This window comes from Cryptomeria japonica, chromosome 10 (genome assembly GCF_030272615.1).
Source record: "Cryptomeria japonica chromosome 10, Sugi_1.0, whole genome shotgun sequence".
Lineage (NCBI taxonomy): Eukaryota > Viridiplantae > Streptophyta > Pinopsida > Cupressales > Cupressaceae > Cryptomeria > Cryptomeria japonica.
Window position 1 is genome coordinate 87,171,128 of NC_081414.1, and position 19,563 is coordinate 87,190,690.

At 37.3% G+C, this 19,563-nt stretch overlaps 1 protein-coding gene across 2 annotated transcripts in view; it reads left to right on the top strand.

Annotated features, from left to right (window-relative positions):
* LOC131031523 (GDP-Man:Man(3)GlcNAc(2)-PP-Dol alpha-1,2-mannosyltransferase) overlaps window positions 1–19,563 on the top strand; it is a 116,278-nt gene that overhangs the window by 24,810 nt on the left and 71,905 nt on the right. For both annotated transcript variants that reach the window (XM_057962658.2, XM_057962659.2), the window contains one exon: window positions 15,315–15,501. In XM_057962658.2, coding sequence (XP_057818641.1) covers window positions 15,315–15,501 — 187 coding nt within the window. The remainder of the gene's footprint in view (window positions 1–15,314; window positions 15,502–19,563) is intronic.

Here is a 19,563-nt window from a genome sequence, read left to right on the forward strand (position 1 = left end):
TAACAATTAGAATATCAAATGACAAGAGTTCCCATACCCGGAGATTCCAGCACTGCTTTATTTGAGATTATCAATAATATAATGTCCTGTTACAAAGAATTGCTAGCTGGCAGCTACAGAAGGTTGATTTGTGATTTAGACCCCAAACCATCAATTATGGATGGTGTAAATGTCTTTATTACTGTGCACTGATTTTCTGATCCAGCTGGGCGACATTATTGTAGAAGGAATTAATATAATATTAAGGATCGATATCTTGTAAATGCTGGTCTGGTTCCAAGTTTGCTGCTCTCAGGCTGAACTCCGATTCTTGTTAATCAACCCTTGCTTAATGATGCCGAAACCTGTCCACATCTATTCTCCAATGCTGACCGCTCTATCAATGAATTAATTTATGAATTCATCGAATCATTTTCCTCAAATTCCTCAGAGTAAGGATCTGAAACCTTGGCGCCTAGAAATACAAATTAAAATCAGTAACAAACCCTTATAAATATATCAAGATTGATTGCCATAATGATGCTGTAAAATCCACTTGATCAAATCTTCAGTAACTCCAAAACCCCAAATTGATATTTGGTCAAATCGCCATCAAATTGGTCTTCAAACTCTAATCGATCCAAGTCTGAAATTAAGCCTGCAAATACATCACATATGAACCCCTGAAGTAGACTCTTCTCACAGTGAGCTAGGTTACCGTCCAACCCACAAGGGATATCAAGGGTTTCCATCCTTGATATCCAATAGCTGAATCGAATTGCAGCTAAGGAGGAAATTCCTTAATCAAATTACCAGAAAAATATATCATCCGATGATTATTTTCCTTCCGTTTTTCAGATTAAACAACCTCTGAAACCCATCAATCCTAGATCCTCAATCAGCGTCTAAACTCTGATGAAATCTGCTGTTTAACCAGCTCCCACTGAACCTCGACTCCAGTCTTCCGCTCACACATGAGCACAGAAATATGGCCTGGCTCTTCATTGGCTGATTAAACCAATTTCTCAATTTTCCAAAGTTGGGAATGAAATATTTGACTCAGGAAAGAAATATTTGGGTTTGTGCTAAAGTCCCAATCAACAAAAATTTCTTATTGGCTCACACAAATATTTTTCCCTAGCCGATAAAGTCCAAGAAATAATTTGAGCCGATTATTTTTTTAACACCTCTATAGTTGCCAAGGCAATATCAAACTTCACGGCTTAAAGCAGCCCCACCAAGATAAAATTTTTATTTCACAAAAGAAATGATATATTTTATTATTAATTCATGATATGTATGATCAAATATTATCATACTTAATTATAATCATTTAATCATGACTTAGGAAATATTAAAATATTTCCATTTATTCCCCCAAACACTCAATTGAACCTCAAACTGTATTTTGTCGATGACCACCGAAAAGTGGATATAGCCTGAATCCTCGTTGCCAACTGGGCATACATCCGTAAAATCTAGGGATGCTCATAAAGTGCTGACGAAAATCCCGATGAACCTGAAACTGAGTCCTGATGACTCATCACTGCTATGAGCACCTCTTGGTAACTGCTGCTGATCTGGAAGTTCTTCCTAAAAATTATGAGAGCCTCCTAAAAATTAGGAGGGCCTCCTAAAAATGAGGAACCTCACAAAAGTCTTGAAAAATAAATTGAATGAATGATTCAATAATCGGATGATTACATTGAACGATATACACACGTATATATAGAGGTTACAAGACGATGTTCCATAATTAGAACATAACGTTGAAGTAAAAGATTAAAGAGCTAAACGCTAAATTAAGCGTGAAAGCTAAATAAAGCTTAAAAGCTAATTAACTAAAAAGAAAAAGCTAAATGCTAAATAAAGCTTAAAAGCTAATTAACTAAAAAGCTAAATGAGTCGACAACTAAAAATAGAAGATGACCATTATGGAAGATATTAATATTATTTTAACACCCTCCCTAATGGTCATCGTACTCAATACCCTACAGAAAACACTGCAGGTGTTATCATTGCACATGCAAAGAACACTTTGCTGCTACGGAGACCCTCCTAGGATCTGCAGAATGTAAATGACCAAGAGTACCAAAAGCCATCCAAGCGAATGTAGCCTTCACACGCAAATTAGAGATTTGGCACACACGAATTACTGAAGCCTGAAACAATGATTTTGAGGAAAAAATCAGCAAACCCTTTTGCAGAAGAGTACCAACTCCAAAACTGACTGTTCGATACCACGGTTGCAGATGTTTGCCCTGGCAGGTGCGACCCAAACTGACTGCAACAAAGCTCGATTTTTGAGGAGAAAAATCAATCAAAACCAGAGAACTTCGCGAATCACAAATCCCACGTGAACTTCGCGTATTACAGATGATTTTTGAGGAAAAAATCGTAAAAACCAGCAAACAATTTTTGAAGAAAAAATCGTGAAAACTTAGAAATCCCACGCAAGCTTTGTGGATGACAAATAACTAAAATCTTATGTGAATATCGCGGATTATAGATGAGATAATTTTTAAGGGAAAATTATAAACCCTGTGAACAATTTTTGAGGAAAAAAAATGTGAAAACCCTGGGACCTGTAGGACGAGGTCTGGCCTAAATCAATCTGATCAAGGCAACGATATTCAGATATCGTGAACATGCACTGTTTCTAGGTGTTGTGGCAGCTGTTGAACTTTTGACTGTGTTCCAACATGATGTTGGTCAAAGATGCCATCACGAAAATGGAGTTTGAACGAGATCAAACTAGTGAAAGCATCTGATTCAAAAATCAGAATAAAAACCCTGGAGGAGAATTCTGGCACGAATTCTAAGGCGCAAATTTCGAGGTTTGGAAGAAACCCAGAAATTAAAAAATTTCTGCAAACTTAAAACAGCATCAACGGCGCCCAAAAAACACCAAAATTCTTGACGTCCATAGAATTAGCAGAAATTGTGGACTATTTTTAAATTCCAAGGCAAATTCACTGGCACAAAATTTGAGGCATGGAAAACGAAGTGCCCGGAAAAATCTGAGACCAACCCAAAAAAGCTCTTGAAAAGCCCACCAAGAATCTGAAATCAAAATGCAAATCTGACGGCTCAAAAATTGAGGCATAGAAAACGATGCACCCAAAAGAATTTCACGATGACCCAGTTGATGTCTCGAAGAACCCACCAAGAATTTGCAGCCAGAATAAAATTTCGACTAGAACTGAAGGGTCAAAACCCTAGTTGAAAATTGCAGAAACCCTAGGAAAATTTTCAATCTGCAAAAAAAACCTCCAGGTTGCAGGCTCGAAAATCTCCAGAACCCTAAAAAAACATGAACCGCTGCCCAGCACAAAGAAATTCACCCACGAACTAGAAACTCTCGAAACCCTCAAAAAACCTTCTAAAAAGCAAAATCGTTTTTTTTATTAAAAAACAATAAAAAAAATCTGGAAAATATTCCAGAAAGAAGGCCATGAATTTTTATTAATCGCCAAACTTTAAAGAATCCCATCGACCCGCTCTGATACCATGAAAAATAAATTGAATGAATGATTCAATAATCGGATGATTACATTGAACGATATACACACGTATATATAGAGGTTACAAGACGATGTTCTATAATTAGAACATAATGTTGAAGTAAAAGATTAAAGAGCTAAACGCTAAATTAAGCGTGAAAGCCAAATTAAGCTTAAAAGTTAAATAAAGCTTAAAAGCTAATTAACTAAAAAGATAAAGCTAAATGCTAAATAAAGCTTAAAAGCTAATTAACTAAAAAGCTAAATGAGTCGACAACTAAAAATAGAAGATGACCACTAAAAATAGAAGATGACCATTATAGAAGATATTAATATTATTTTAACAAGTCTCCCAATCATCCCAGAAAGTCTCCAGGCACCTCCCAGACCAATCCTAATCATCCCCTAAAATCTAGGAATACCTCCTAAATTTTAGGAATATGCCTGAAACTGCTCAAAATGGCATATAACGCTCAGGACTACCTCTGTCAATCCATTGAAAGGAATCCCTCTGCATCCTGATGGCCTACGGAATCCAAATAATAGACCATCCCACTACTCTTTTCCTGTCGCCTAGAAAGGGGAAATTACATCTATAAGACTATAACCCTCCAATAATAGCAGGACAACAAGATATCAACTGTTCACTCTGTAGTCTATACAAATATGCTACCCATGCCTCCAATATATAGAGTACTAGAAATTTGGTTGGGTAGGTATGGCAGCTGAAGAAGACACATCTAGAAGACCACTAATACATATTTAATGATCGTGCCTGTACATATTTATAAACATTTATAAACACATTCTAAAAAATATTATAATGAACGGTACACGTGTCAAAGTAAGTAGGCCATTGCAAAAGTGTATATGATCAATAGACAGATATTTTCCTATTGGATACAGTAATTCTGTTTATTTGGCATATATGAAGTATAGGCAGTCAACTTGATTGGTGCATATGAAGTGTAGGCAATCGACTTGACAGGTATAAATTGTTAAACATAAGAGTAACAGTAAACTTGGCATTTGTTATAAATCTCTTGAAAGGAGCGGATTGTCTTTGTTTTCTTTGAGAGTATAGTCAGCTCATGAGCACTCAGCCCGTCTCGAATACTATTGTAAGTTTATATTTTCTAACTATGGAGACAATCATGAACAGAGACTGAAAAAATAGTTGCATTGACAGTTTGCTTAGATAAGTTGCATATTTGGAAAAGAAACAAGCCATGTCTTGCATCCCAAAGAGAAGTTGTCAGATCTGTCATTCTATCCTGATCCAAATTTTTACCTTGTATTCAACTTTCAAGTTTTCTTTGATTTGGATTAGGTTTACAGCAGTAGTCCCATCAGTTACAAATAATTCCATTAAGATGTTTTGCTGTGCGAATCCTTGTTCAGTATTTATTGGATTCTTAAAAATGCATGTTCAACCTGTTTTGTTTCTGGAATTTGTGCATCTTAAAGTTTATTGTATAGTACAAAATATATAAAAGAATTTTTTCTTGGTTTATTCTCTTCTTTTAGAATGAATAAGAAACTTATCAAAGGGAGAATTGATTTCTTCATTCGTCAGTCTATTCAGGCAACAATGGTAGCATCAAGCTCAACAAGAGATTTAGTTGGTTTAAAATCTCCGAGAACTCAAACATTGGTCTTGATTAATTAGAGGTTGTGTTTAAGAATGAGGCTACATAAATGACATTAGCAGTTAAGAAGAAAGGCTTGGAAAAACACAACGATAGAAGAGTGAGAAGAAGAAATTGCTTAAGGATGCATATGAAAATGTGCGGGGTATGTTTTAAGTATAACAGGAACAATGATATAAAGAGTCAACTTCAGATCCTGCTTTGAGAATCTCTCAAAGAAGTGAACGAAAGAAATTATTCATCATATTTCTCATCATCTGCATGAATGCTTTGCAATTCTAAAGCTACATATAGAAACTGGGTTGGGCAATGATGCCTACAGAAATGAATCTAGTCATGAATGAGTTAGTTGAGAAGTTGGTATTCTTTGCCAAGAATTTACATCAACTTTGGAGATACAAGACAAACAGAAAAGGAATGGAGTAAAAAGTTAGTTGAGTGACCAGTTCAAAGGTACTGTTGAGAATTGGGTTGGGCAACGATGCCTACAGAAGTGAATCTTGTCATGAATGAGTTAGTTGAGAAGTTGGTATTCTTTGCCAAGAATTTACACCATCTTTGGAGTAGGCAAAATATAAGACAAACAGAAAAGGAATGGAGTAATGAGTTAGTTGAGGGACCAGTTCAAAGGTACTGTTGAGGAAGACTGAAGGAAGTTTTGTTTGTCAGAAACAATATGCCATAATACAAGCAAAAAATGTCACATATGAAAATTATGATGTTGTAGGCAGAGAAGAAAATTTGATGAAAGGTTAGAGATTTAATAATAAAATATTTTCTTGTGGTAGATGACTTGCGTATTTCTGTATGGTCATCATGGTGTTGGGTGGACAAGGATATGCTAGTAGGACATGTCACAGGGAAATCAATGAGATCTTAGACGAAAAGATTCAACGCCATCACCTGAGTCATTTATATTACTAGCTGTTGATGCCAGTGACTTCCAGCTTGGGAGGTATGCGATTCAGTGGATTTTGGTATTCTTAGTGCTAGTAGCATCCAGCTTGTTAATATTATGTAGGTAGCTTTGACTCATCTCGGGCATCATTCTTATCCTTAACAATTTGGAGGAAAGTTGTAGTGTCAATACACAAGTTGGTCTAGTAGCTAACATTCTACAAATTTCACCAACAAATCTTGTTTCATTAGTAATTATTTCCATCAGCAAGAGTTGTGGTGTATTGATTGATATTTTTATCTTATCCACATCATTTCTTTTGGAATAAGGTGATTACAACTCTAATCAGAAGTTTGAATAAGGCAGGTACGAATTTACCGAGGAATAAGCTGTATTCATGAGTTGGCTGGATGACATGATCATCGCTGGGATATTCATGAGTTAATATCCAGTGAGTGCTCATTAGCATTTACTGACTTGCTCTATGTATGGCACATTTTTTTAATGCCAATGTCATTATAATTGTCTTGTTTGTGAATTTTATTTGTAGATTATATTCTGATGTGATCCCATCTTGCAAATGCTGCAACACAAATACAAACTACTATATTCAATGTTGATGTTCCTGTGATTGTTCTATTGATTCCTTTTGCATTCTCCATACACTTGTGGGGTATGCTTCGAAGCTACTTAAATGAACTCGTCTGTGTATTGCATCATATTGCCCTAACAATTCAGGCATGCATAGATTTAAATTATAAAATTGGATGTGGTCAATGGCATTGCTTGGAGTTGAAATTAACAGCAAATTCAGACATGCATGCATTTAAGTTGTATTAAGGAATATGATCAATGATATTTGCTTGGAGTTAAAATGAGAAAACTTATCAATTCAATGAAATTTCAGGCATCCTCATTCAGATTGTAAGCAGTAAGAAAGAATCCAGCACACCTCTTTCATGAAGAGCACAATTCATGGCCATGCATCCTGTTGATGTGTGTTTTATGCACATAACATTTCAGAATAAAATACCAAGGTAATTTACCCTCTCTTGAACAAAATCACCTCAGATGCTAAGGATGAGATCAACTAAAATGATTCCAAGGTTTCTACATGTCAGGTCTTGATGAGTGGGTAATTCAATGGTCGATGTGAATTGCTGTGTTCACTTGGGGACTTACGCAAATGTTTGGATTATCTTCTTCGATTATGAAGATGCGGAATAGGTGTACTGGCAACTTAGGATTTGACAATATGGCTCTGGACTTAATTCTTACCAAAAAATGGGCAAAAGGAATAGGGTTCAAGAAATCTATTCTAAGCCTAGGAATGTCAGAAATGATGAACAAATCTAGTGGAATCAAACTAGGCAAGGTCTCACAAACAGGTATTGACACAAGCTTAGTGCAATCGTCTAAGGTATACTTAAGGATTTTTCAGACTATTGCCATTACACATTGACACCATCCAAGTTGATGCTTGTCAAGGGACGCGTAATAGTTAAAGTTAAGCTTACTCAAATTTCCAGTTGACCACACAAGGCGCACTTACCAGCAGCAAGAGGCTAGTGGTATGGATTAAGGATTCCACACAAATATATTCAACAAATCTTTCACTCAATCTAACATACATGAAAATAAATTCTAATCTAAACTTCTAATCTAACTTGGAGGAATTGAGAACCATGAATGCAAAGACAACATTTGAAGAGCAAAATCACCAACAATTGAACAATGATTATGATTCAAATAGTTGCAGCATATACCAACAATTCTACAAAAAATCTCCCTTACAAATGAGAGACAAGGAGGTATATATAGAGTCTCTTACAAAATGGATGGCCAAGATTGATACAAGATCAACGATCAAGATCATGCCAACAAAACCCTAGAATTGCCCTAATTAGGGTTTACATAAAAAATGACGCCACCAACATATGGCCCAATAAAAAGATACCTAGTCATCAAATAGGGAATCTTCTAGAAGATTCCTCCCTGCATCTCTCTCTCTCCCAGCATACTCCAAGAATTTAGCCAATACAGAATCTAACTCCTCCATGGAAATGCTAGGCAAGGTATCCTGCTGCAAATCAATCACGTCCAGTGAATCCGAGCAAGCGTCCAAAGTGTTCTCCCAATCTGGCAAGAGCTTCTGTGAACTATGAACATGAATCAACAAAGAGACCAAGTCATCTATCTGACTCTTCTTCAAAGAGTCCAACTGGCAAAAATACATAAATTTCATCTTGTCTCTTAATTCAGCTAAGTGTAAACCACTAGCATCACTTACATCAACACCCAATAATTATTCTATTGAGGCAAGGATCTTCATCTGAATGTCCTGAATCAATCCCTCCATCTCCATACAACTCGACTGGGCGTTCGCATAAGTTGATCTCTTCACGGCCAATGAACAATACCAACCATGGAAATCGTATCTGTCTCCACTATGCACAATGTTATCGTTGACCAAGGTGGAATTAGGAATCTTCTTCAAAGCCTGGAGGCGTGGAATAGTCTTCTCCTAAATAGGCCAGAATTCTTCCCAAACTCCCTCCAAATACTGGATTCTAAACACGAGCCCTGTTGTCCAATCATATGCCTAGACAAACTGAGTGAGGAAATCATCTGCCTCTTTCTTGCACTATCAATCCACTTGTCCACCTCTGAGAGTGTATCTCTCACTTCCTCATAGTGTGAATGTATTCCATGGTCAACTGTAATAGGGGAAATAAGGGTGGGATTCTCACGCCTTATCCTTGCAATATATTCTCTAAATCTGATATTCTCTTCTCTGTACCTTTCCTTCTCCACAATTTCTCTATTTAACCTTGCGTCGATCGCCTTGAGGTTATCACCAACCTCCTGAAACTCTTGCTCTCTTGATGTACGACCAAGGGCAACTGAAGTGATCTGGGAATCCATAGGAGTAGCAATATCCGCTGTCATGCTTGCAATAGGAACAACAACCTGCGCAATCCGCATTCCTGTCTCATCTCTAGCTATATGCGACAAAATCTTCACTCTCTTGGGTTCTTTTTCCTTAGCACTCCTAGCTAGGTAGTCATCAATGTTATCAATAAGCTGGACCTCTATCATTTTCTTACTTTTCTCCATACTTCTCATCAGCCAATCAAGAATAGCGGCCATCTCCATACCATCATCAAGACACATTTCTCGATCAAGTCCTCTCAATGCCGAGATAACATCATCATTATCATCAGGATTATTCCTGGTCAAATCGTATACCTCATTTCCCAAACTAACTTCCAAAAGGACAGTAGGGGATCCTGACTAATCATCATTCTCAGTTGGAGGTGCAGATGTCGCTGTGGCATGTAGCTCCTGAATATTCTCTGGTAGTATCACTGTGTTGGAACATTGCTGGGTTTCCTTATTCTGCTCTGTTATTTTAATCACCTTAATTGATGAGACACTGAAAGGTGGCGAAGGAATGATAGGTGGACGAATGATAGTCTTTTGTTTCTTCTTCTTCACCTCCTCGATCTTCTTCCCTCTGGCCTTGACTCCTCCTGGCGTGTTCTTCCTTCTCTTGGGAGCTTGACTCTCTTCGTTTGCATGAATCCTGATCTGCATCACTGATAGTCCTTTGATCATCTTTGGAAGTAGACTCTTCCGGCTTCATCTTTTCATAAGTGAAGGGAACACCCATATCAATTAACTTATTTATTTGTATATCTACCCATGCATGGGAGAAACTCAAGACCTTTCTCATCAATACATTCAGAACAATCTCTTCTAACTTTGACCAATTAGGCAATAAGATTGCCTTCTTCATTTCATTCTCATACTGTGGATGTGTATGATCCCTGTCATCTAATACTTGATTAGGAATGAGGAAAAGCCCACACTTCCTCATGAAATCCACTGACATTCTAGACCACATTCGTCTCTTCACTGCTTGCTCGTCCATCAAGTCGGCCCAATAATCTTCTTTGTCTACTTTGTGGATGAACTTCTCTCCCCTGATCCTTCCAAGTTTCTTATCTGGATCAAATCTTTCTCTTTTCTTGAAGGTTGCAAATCGATAGAATGCAAGCTCGTCACTCGCAGTGCTGGCGGCTAAGGCAGATTGACAAACCTTTGATGTCTTCCCAACTGAAATAGGGAATGTCATGCCTGTCCTATGCTTCTCTCTTTGAATGGCATCAAACTCTAGAAGCTGTCTCACCACTTCCAACAAGATCATTCTGTCGGATGGATACCTAGGAAGCTTGTAGGGTTCAGATTGAAACCCATGAATCCTAAGGTATGTGAAAGTGGGAAATTGAATATACCACGATCCATATTTCTCTATTAGCTCTGTTGCCTCATTGGACAATCTTTTGTGGATTCCGCCTTGTAGTATCCGCGTGATGTACATAGTGAATACATCATTCACTCTCTTGTAATCTCCAATTCAATCCATGTTCAGCTGGGGGTAGCACTCATGACTTCTGATTTGTCCTTGCCCATTCCCGACTTTACCTTTGCATATCAATCCTTTGTATGAAACGAACCGTGCAAGCAGGTATAGCAGGTAGGAAGTCATGGTGAATGACTTGGACCGCTCTACATTCCTCAGTTGGAAGTCCAAATTGTCACTTATAATCTTAGACCAATTTACCAATGTCCCTCTAAGACAATCCTAGATGAAATAGAACATCCATCCATCGAATATTGCACCTTGCGGCATCCCCATCACTCTGTTAAGCAGGAATACTAAGTCACTATACTCCTCTTTGAAGTCTGCGCACATAAGTGTCTTGGGAGCCTTGGAATGATGAAGCCTAGGCTCAATCATCCACTCCTTGTTTATCATATACTTACACGCATCCATCTTCATGTATCGCTCCTTATATACATCCTTGGTCGCATCTTTCATATTTGTTCCGCGTGGAATCCCGAACACCTCAGCAATAGCATCCTCAGCAAGGTAGGCAATAACAACACCCTTAGGAGTTTTGATCATTTGCGTGAGAGGATCTTAACACCGTGCACACTCCAAGATAAGCTCACTACATTGTATGGACTGTGGAAATCCAGCGGCATGAAAAATACCACTCTTCATAATGTTCACATATTTCGGGGAAGGAATCTGATTTCCGACTTCGAACATCCGCTGTCGCATCTGGTTCAGGTCCAAGAAATGCATGTTTGTCTCTGTGATCTCCTTCCATCTGGATGAAATCTTGGGCTCTGGATAGAATCTAGTCTCCAGTATCTTCTGTAGTTCTTTCCTTTTCTTAAATCCAGACTTCGACATCGCGCCTATACGAAGTTAGAACTTAGGAAAATAAATAAAATTCTTGACTTTCTAAATATTTTAAGTTAATTAGAGCATAAAGTTAGGAAAATAGTCCACACTCTTGGTAGATCTTGACAATTAGATTCAAAATGTGACAACGTCAGGGCATGGAAACCCTCCATAAAATTTATTAATACCTCCTTATACTTAGAAATTATGCAAACTAAAGTGCAAAGGAGTATACCGGATCAATGATGACTAAGGAAAGGTGTGAAAGGTTGTGTTTTCACACAAAGTATGTCTGAGGACACCTTCGGCAGTCAACAAAGGAGGTCAACAAAATTTGAAGACAACCTCAAAATCAAACTTTTAAAACATGTTGTAATCATCTAGATATGCATAGATTGATGAGAATCAACCTTCCAAGGCAAACAAAAGAAAATCTGAGCATGTATGTAGGGCTGGAAATGAAAACTTAGTCTGAAGACAAATCTGGAAATGAAGTTTCAGACTTACCAGCACCCTTAGGAATGATAAAATACTCAGGAAATAAACTCCGGAATGAAGCAAAAATACTTCCCAAGTGAAATTGCAAGGTAGGTAGGTGGCTGGAAAAAATTATTTTCTAAGGACAGCACCCCTACAATGGAGTTTCAGGTCTGCAACAATGGAAGATAACTCTGAAAATTGATTGAAAATGTCTCCAATCAGCTCCTTGGATAAAATCGCTTAAGACACAAAATAGCTGGGAACAAGATGTAAGTCTGAAAATTAATTTTCCAGCCAGCTATGGAGATCAAACAAGCTGCAACAATGGAGGACAAACTCAGATCTGCAACATATCAGCAAGCTGGGAATGATGGCAGCCACCAAGTGTGAAGGGAATTCACCAAAACAATGGCACAAATCACTTGCCAAATCAAAATCGTAATTTCCAGCTATGGCGCCATCCTTGGGAAATCTGAAAAATGTCTTCAATGCACCTCCAATCTGTCAACAATCTGCAACTCAAATCTGGAACAGCAAGCAATAATGGTGGAAGAATCGCCAAAGCTCATCAAACACCAAAAATCGCCTCCTTCCACAAAATCGTGATTTTCACCAAAAATGGCGAACTTCACCAAAAATCGAAAATCTGGAAAATATGGAGGTAATAAACCTCAATGGCAACAATGGAGAGGATTGCCAAGCTGGAAAAAAAATGGGGGCCTTCAATCAAACACTTCACTTCAACACTTTGCCAAAATTCGCCAATAAGAGAGAAAAATCGCCAAACATGGAGACACCTGGTAAACTTAATAATAAAATATTGCTGGAGACTCCTCTCTTATACTTGCTTTTGCCTCTCACTTTTACCACGCAAGCAATGTGGGATAAAACACTTGCTTATATACTTGTTTGGTAAAACTAACTCGCTTCTAGAAAGGTAAAAAAACATTAAATGCTCATTGCAAGTTATTTAATTTTGCTTTTAAATTTTAAATAATCGTCAATCATCATTTAAAAACAATTAAAATGGGCTCATTTATTAAATATTTCAATTTAAGTCAAAATTGAGCCTCTGGGGGAAAATCGATATAGGTAGGGATTAAGAAATCCCATTAAAAATCATTTAAAACACCAAAATATTCCCCACAAGGGAAAATCGATATCAGTATGGATAAAAATCCATGCTAAAATTCATCAAAATGCACATAAAATAGGCCAAGGGAAAATTGATATGTGCATGGATAAAGAATCCACACAAAAATTTCACTTCATTTGCAAAAAACTCTCCCTGGTGGAAAAACAACCTTAGTTTGGATGAAAATCCAGACTCAAAATTCATCATATTGCTCTTAGTGGAAAATCGACTTGGGTATGGACTGAGAGTCTGCACAAAAATCCGCATTAACTTGTCACAAATAGCCTGGTGGAAAATCGACCCAGGCATGGAATCCTCCTTAACTTCATCTGCACTCTCGGTGGAAAAAGGAAGGCAGTCAGGACAAAATCTTGACACATAGTCAAATTTGATGCTTCCAGGGGAAAAACAACCCAAGCATGGATAAACAGTGGTGGACAATCAATAGCCAGTATGGATTTCAGGGGAAACCCATGTGTAGTCCGGATTTTGAGTGGGGAAAACCATGGGTAGTCAGGAATAAGAGGGAATAAGGCACCTCTAGAATGGAATTTTGGCTTTTTAACCCTTAGAATATGGATATTCCTTAGGAATTTGACAATTTATCCACTCAAAATCGCTAGAAAACCTTAAAACTTGATAAAACTCAACTGGACTTGGGCAAATTTTCCAAAAAAATGAGTGAAACACAATGAAATACCTTGATGAGTGCTAAATCAACTTGAATAATACCTTAGGAGTGAGAAAACAACTCCAAAAGGTCTGAAAATACCTTGGCACTTTAAAATCACTGATGTGCGTGTTTAAAACACGCTCAAGAAGGTCAACACTTAGACAAAATTTAGGATCATTAAAATTCCAACGTTTGCAACTTGATCCTATAACCTCAAAACCCTAAACGACACTAGGAATGGTCATAACTCTTAGACTCTGGCACGGGAAACACAAAATTGCCCACTAAGCAGCCAAAACCCTAACCTAACAACTCAGAAAGCCAGAAAAAGAGGGGGTCCCCGTTAGCAATGGCACGATTGGTGAAAAGGTCACAACACATCCTCGTAATGGGGTGAGGGATCTAAATTAAGATTTTGACCGTAAGGCATAACACCTATTTGATGAAGACCATAGCGCATGCATCTTCAAGCTAAAGTGGGTCACTTGAATAAACTATGATGTACGTCATGATTTTGCTTTGCTAATTATGCCAAGAGACATAACCTACAATGGTAGTAAGGGTGAGAAGCATCTGATGTCATGACCATGAAACAAAAATGAAATACAATCTTTTTGGACCCTACATTTATGATTTAATTATCAATACATAAAAAAATATAAATATATATTAATAACTCCAAGTGAAACTATTAAAAAATAACATAAGCATATGAGATTTAATACCTTTTCAAAGTAAAAACAAAACAAAAGAATTACTGAAATAATCAATGGTGGCATTTTCAAAAGTAAAATTAAATGTTACATTAAAAAGTAAAACAATTGTATTACCAAAAAAATAGCCCCACAAATAATAAAATAATTCTTAAATAAATATTAAAATTTATATGTCCACATATGTATGTAGTGTTAGAATTGTTTGCCATTGTGCCTCAAGCTTGAACTATCAATGCATGATACAAACACCAAATTTAACCTGATCCACGAGAGGCGGTTAAGCCATGTCACGAGTCCCCAAGGAGGTGCTGACCACCAAGTCAACAATCTCCCCCTCAGCACCGATTGAGCCTTCAGCACACACTGAAGGGAGACTCGAACCCGTGACCCAAGGCTTTGATACCAATTGTTGGAATTGTTTGCCGTTGTGCCAAAAGCTCGAACTATCAATGCCCAATACAAATGCTAGATTTAACCTGATTCATGGTTAAGCCATGTCACGAGTCCCCAAGGAGGTGCTGACCACTAAGTCAACATGTAGTATATAAAATAGCTCTATAATAAAATAACTCTGAAGCAAATAAAATAGCTGTCTTTTTTTTAATATTTTTACTTGTTTGTTTGTGTATTTGTAGTAGTTCAAATATTAACATTTAACATTCGTATAGAAAAATAAAATAATTTGTTAAATACATTCATCCAAAAATACACTAGGATATCAGGTTGGAGATGCCTATCTAACTTATGTCATAAATTTAACATAGGCACCTTGAAACTGATATCTCTCAATGTCTTTTAGATAGATGTATTTAAGATATCTATATTAGTTATGATCTCTTCTATTAATACTAAGAATAATGCCTGTTCTAAGTGTTCTTTTCTAATATAATTTCTGTAACCTTGCAGACAACAGATAGAAAAGATAAAATGAATAAATGAATAAGCTTCAAGTTGATGTTGATATAAGAATCTCTCTAAGTTTATTTTACATAACTAATTTGAAAATCTTCCTTGCTTATTGCAGCTATTGGCTATCGGCAGTTAAGGCAGTATACTACAAGCTAATGACTTGGATGTATGGATGGGTGGGTTTATATTCAAACTTGGTGATGGTAAACTCATCATGGACACAATCTCATATTGAATTGTTATGGAAGATACCTCAACGAATTAGAAGAGTCTACCCTCCCTGCAATACTGAGTCCCTTCAGGTAAGGCTATTCGTTGTCTTTCTTTTCATTTTCAACTGAATAATTAACTCCAAAGTTCTGTGACAACTATTCTGCTGGATGAGTACCATGCAACTATTCCTAGTTTATAGGTGCTCTATCCTTGGATATGTAGCTATTACTACCTTGTCTTTTTTTGTCCCGTTAAAATGTCAATAGGCAATCCTTCCAGGTTAGTGGTGAGAACCGGTAAAGTACCATTATAATGGATGACCTTTTTATGCCTCATCCCACTTGATATGGGATGGACCATGTGACTTTGTAGAATGGGGTGTGTGCTGCGTAGAGGCTGCCAATACATTTATGTGGGGATTTTGCAAGTACGAAAAGGGAAAATGATGCTATTCAGAGCCCTCTTTGTAGTTGTTCATTGTATAAATGTATAGCCTGAGTAGGCCTGACGGTGAAGGTTTTTGTGCTTCATAGAGGAGTTCACATGTTGAATTCTGGAGGGGAGTTGTGATTTATGCCTCATTCAGTAATCCCACAAATGGAAAGTACAATCCTCCCCATGAGGGTGGTCTCATTCAAATTGGTGCCTTGTTTGGCTGTGATCAGAAACTACTTTTACCTTTTACATATAATATAGTGATAGACAGCTGGAAAGTACATGATAATAATATATCGTAGAATTGTAAGATAAAAAGTATGATTTGCTTTATGAGTGCTAGTTGTTCATGAATTTTTATAAATTATCTGTATTATTGATTTTCAAGGCTTTAAGCTCAATCAGAGCTACAAATTTATGACTATTATGTACATGTTCTATTATGTGTCTTTCATCAGCCATTTAGCTCTAGCTTGGGATGCACCTTTTGTAATTAGTACAATTAGGTGTGATTCCCTCATTTATTATGGTCTTTATTTTTTGAAATCAATCATATATTTAATAAAGTGAGCATCCACTATCAAATGATCTCTATACAAGATCTTTAGGAGGTAACCTTATGTTTTATATCACACATGGATAGATAACTCTAAATATGGTAACTATTAATGGTTAACCTATCATATCCGTTGTAAGGTCCTCCTCGAAGAGTTCACACTCCTAATATCCAGACTCAAACTTCAGATCTGCTGTCTCCAAAGAGTCCTATCAGATCTGGATTTACTCAAATTCTTAAAATAACATTCCCATAGGACTATCATAAGGCCAATATTCAGTGAGCATCCTCTATCAAATGATCTCTATACAAGATCTTTAGGAGGTAACCTTGGGTTTTTATAGCTTTAAATATGGTAACTATTAATCTACCATATCCCTTGAAAGGTCCTCCTCTCAGAGTTCAAACTCCTAACATCCAGACTCAAACTTCAGCTCTGTGTCTCCAAAGAGCCCTATCAGATCTGGATTTACTCAAATTCTTAAAATAACATTCCCACAGGACTGTTATAAGGCCAATTTTCCCAGGAAAAAAAAAAGAAAAATGTTTGCTATCTAAGCATGGAAAATCTTCCTAGTGTGACATTCCTCATGGATGAGATGGAAAATAAAAAATGGCTGCTCGCTTTCCTAGGTCATAAAATACTCTGACTCTAGGGACAGAAAACCTAGAAAAAGGTTGGTTTGTAGATACCTTGATGATGTAAACAGTAAAACGGATATTTCATTGCCATATTCTCCTTGAAGTGGGGAAAAGATTAAGCTTCTTGTTGAACCCAAGGCAGGACTGAGAGGGGAGGGGGGGAGGGTGAATCAATCCAAAACAAACATTAAATGCAGCACATAAACAATTAAACAACAACACATATCCAACACATGAACACCAAGATTTATATGTGGAAAACCCAAATAGGGAAAAACTACAGTGATGTATATCAGATTATAAAGAAAAAAAGCTAACTGCTCCGGACTTGCACACCAAGGCTAATTGCTCACGGGGCAAGTTATAAAGAGGACTTGCAAAACTTGAAGCTAATTGCACCCAGGGCAAGATACAAAAATGATATGAAAAAAATGATCTCTTGATCATGAAGTTGTCCTTGAACTATGCATCAAGTGATCAACATCAACACAACAACTTTGATCTCAACTGCCAACACCGTTTCAAGTCTTTGTCACAGTCTCAGCACAACTTGCATATCATTCGAACAAAACTCTTCTTCTGCTCTTTACCGAACCTCATTGATTATCCTCGCATCTATATTCATCACACTTTCCTTCCTTGCCTCTCTACACAACTCAATCATACACACAAAGCTTAAACCAAGTCGGCCTGAATCAAAATACACTATCCAAACCAAAAATACACACACTGATCCTCTCTAGGAGAAAGAGGAGACCAAAACACAACTTCCAAAGATCAATTCACTGATTTGCAATCACCGGAACATAACCAACATCATATCCACACACTACGTATCCATATAAGCAATTAACGGTCAACAACATACTCTCCAAAGCAAATAACTCAAATCCGGATCTCCACAAGCTACGGTGAGACCCATAACATATCAAACACAGCAACGATCAATGCCACAACACCCGGAGAACACAGATGTTTCCGGACCTCAAAATCATCATATCCATAATACCGAAACTATATCCAATGAAGATAATAACAACACTCAACACCAGCAACAGATTCCGGACCCAAACACTTCTAGAACAACCAACAGAACAACTGCAACATCAACAGTATAGCAAGATAACTTTGCACCACAAACATTCCGGACCAATCTAGAACAAGTTTGACATCAATGACAACCTCAACAACACATCAACGCATGCTTGAGGGTTTCCTTAGGTCTGAAAACATCTGGCCTTTTCATGAAATCGTTGCCCTCTCCTTTCAACTCAATCAAGGATTTACCAAGTTCAAGACATGAATGGGTAAGGCTTCCATTTCTCTCAAGCAAATTTAGGCAGGAACCACTCCAAGAAAAATGGAAACTGGCATTGGGGATTATATTACAGCTTTCTAGTTTACAAAGCTCTTGGGAGTTCTCAACTATGCTAGAATTTGTCAATATAGATATGTAAAAGCCCTTTTTAGACCATTTGCTGCTGGAAATGGGAGGAATAAACTCAATAAAGTGGAAGCAACTGATCAAATACTGCTGGGAACGGAAAGAATAGAGTGGGAGCAACCAATTAACATTTTAAACATCCCATTATAATTCTGGATCTGTTGTGAGCATGGTCATCTGGCAAGGTTATGTCCCACTCTACAAGAACAAGACCTACCTGTATCACAGCCTGTGCTAAAGAATCATAAGAATCAAGAAGCAGGAAACACCTTACCAGCTAGAGTAATGCAAAGCAACTCCCAAATATGGGAGTGGCCTGTAGAATCCAAGAGAATCATGAAGAAGATAAATGTCAAAGGGCCTATGCAAGAAAAGGAAAGTGACAAACTAGCCAGCCAAACAAGTCAAGTCGTTCAATCCGTTTTGAGACTTCTACAGACCTGGGGATAGAAGAAATGGAAGACATACAAGGTGCGCAGGAGAATAACACTACATTTAACACATGTGAAAATGGAAAATCACGTGCACAAATTTATCAACTAGTGCAGCAACAAGGAAAGGTAAAGCAGCTCATTTAACTCATTCATTTCTTACACTTCAAAATCAGCATCACAAGAAGAAACAGAGGCAAAACTAAATCATTAGTAAACTTCAGTCTCATGATACTGCAAACGACAAATGCAATTATAAAAAGAATCATCCCCAGTTGAGGTAAGCAATAAGAAAAGCACTATCAAATTTCAGAATGTAAAGCTTTGGACCAAGGTATCCATCAAATTGAATTCCCATTTGTCTAATATTGACTCTTATGGGATATGGGACAATTAGGTGCCCAACAAATACCAATCCCTCAAAGAAAATGTTGGAAAATAAAGTAGGTCTTGCATAGGAAACTACACCATCGGAATGAAAAGATTCAAATATTCAGCACTATGGATCTTTTGTGACATTTTCAGACATCGCCCCATTGCCAATGGGGACCCCCACTTTTTGCTCGTAGGTTAGTTGTCTTAGCCTAGTCGTCTAGCTTGGCAGTAGTATGTTTAGCTATTAACCTCTTGCTTGAGAGGAGAT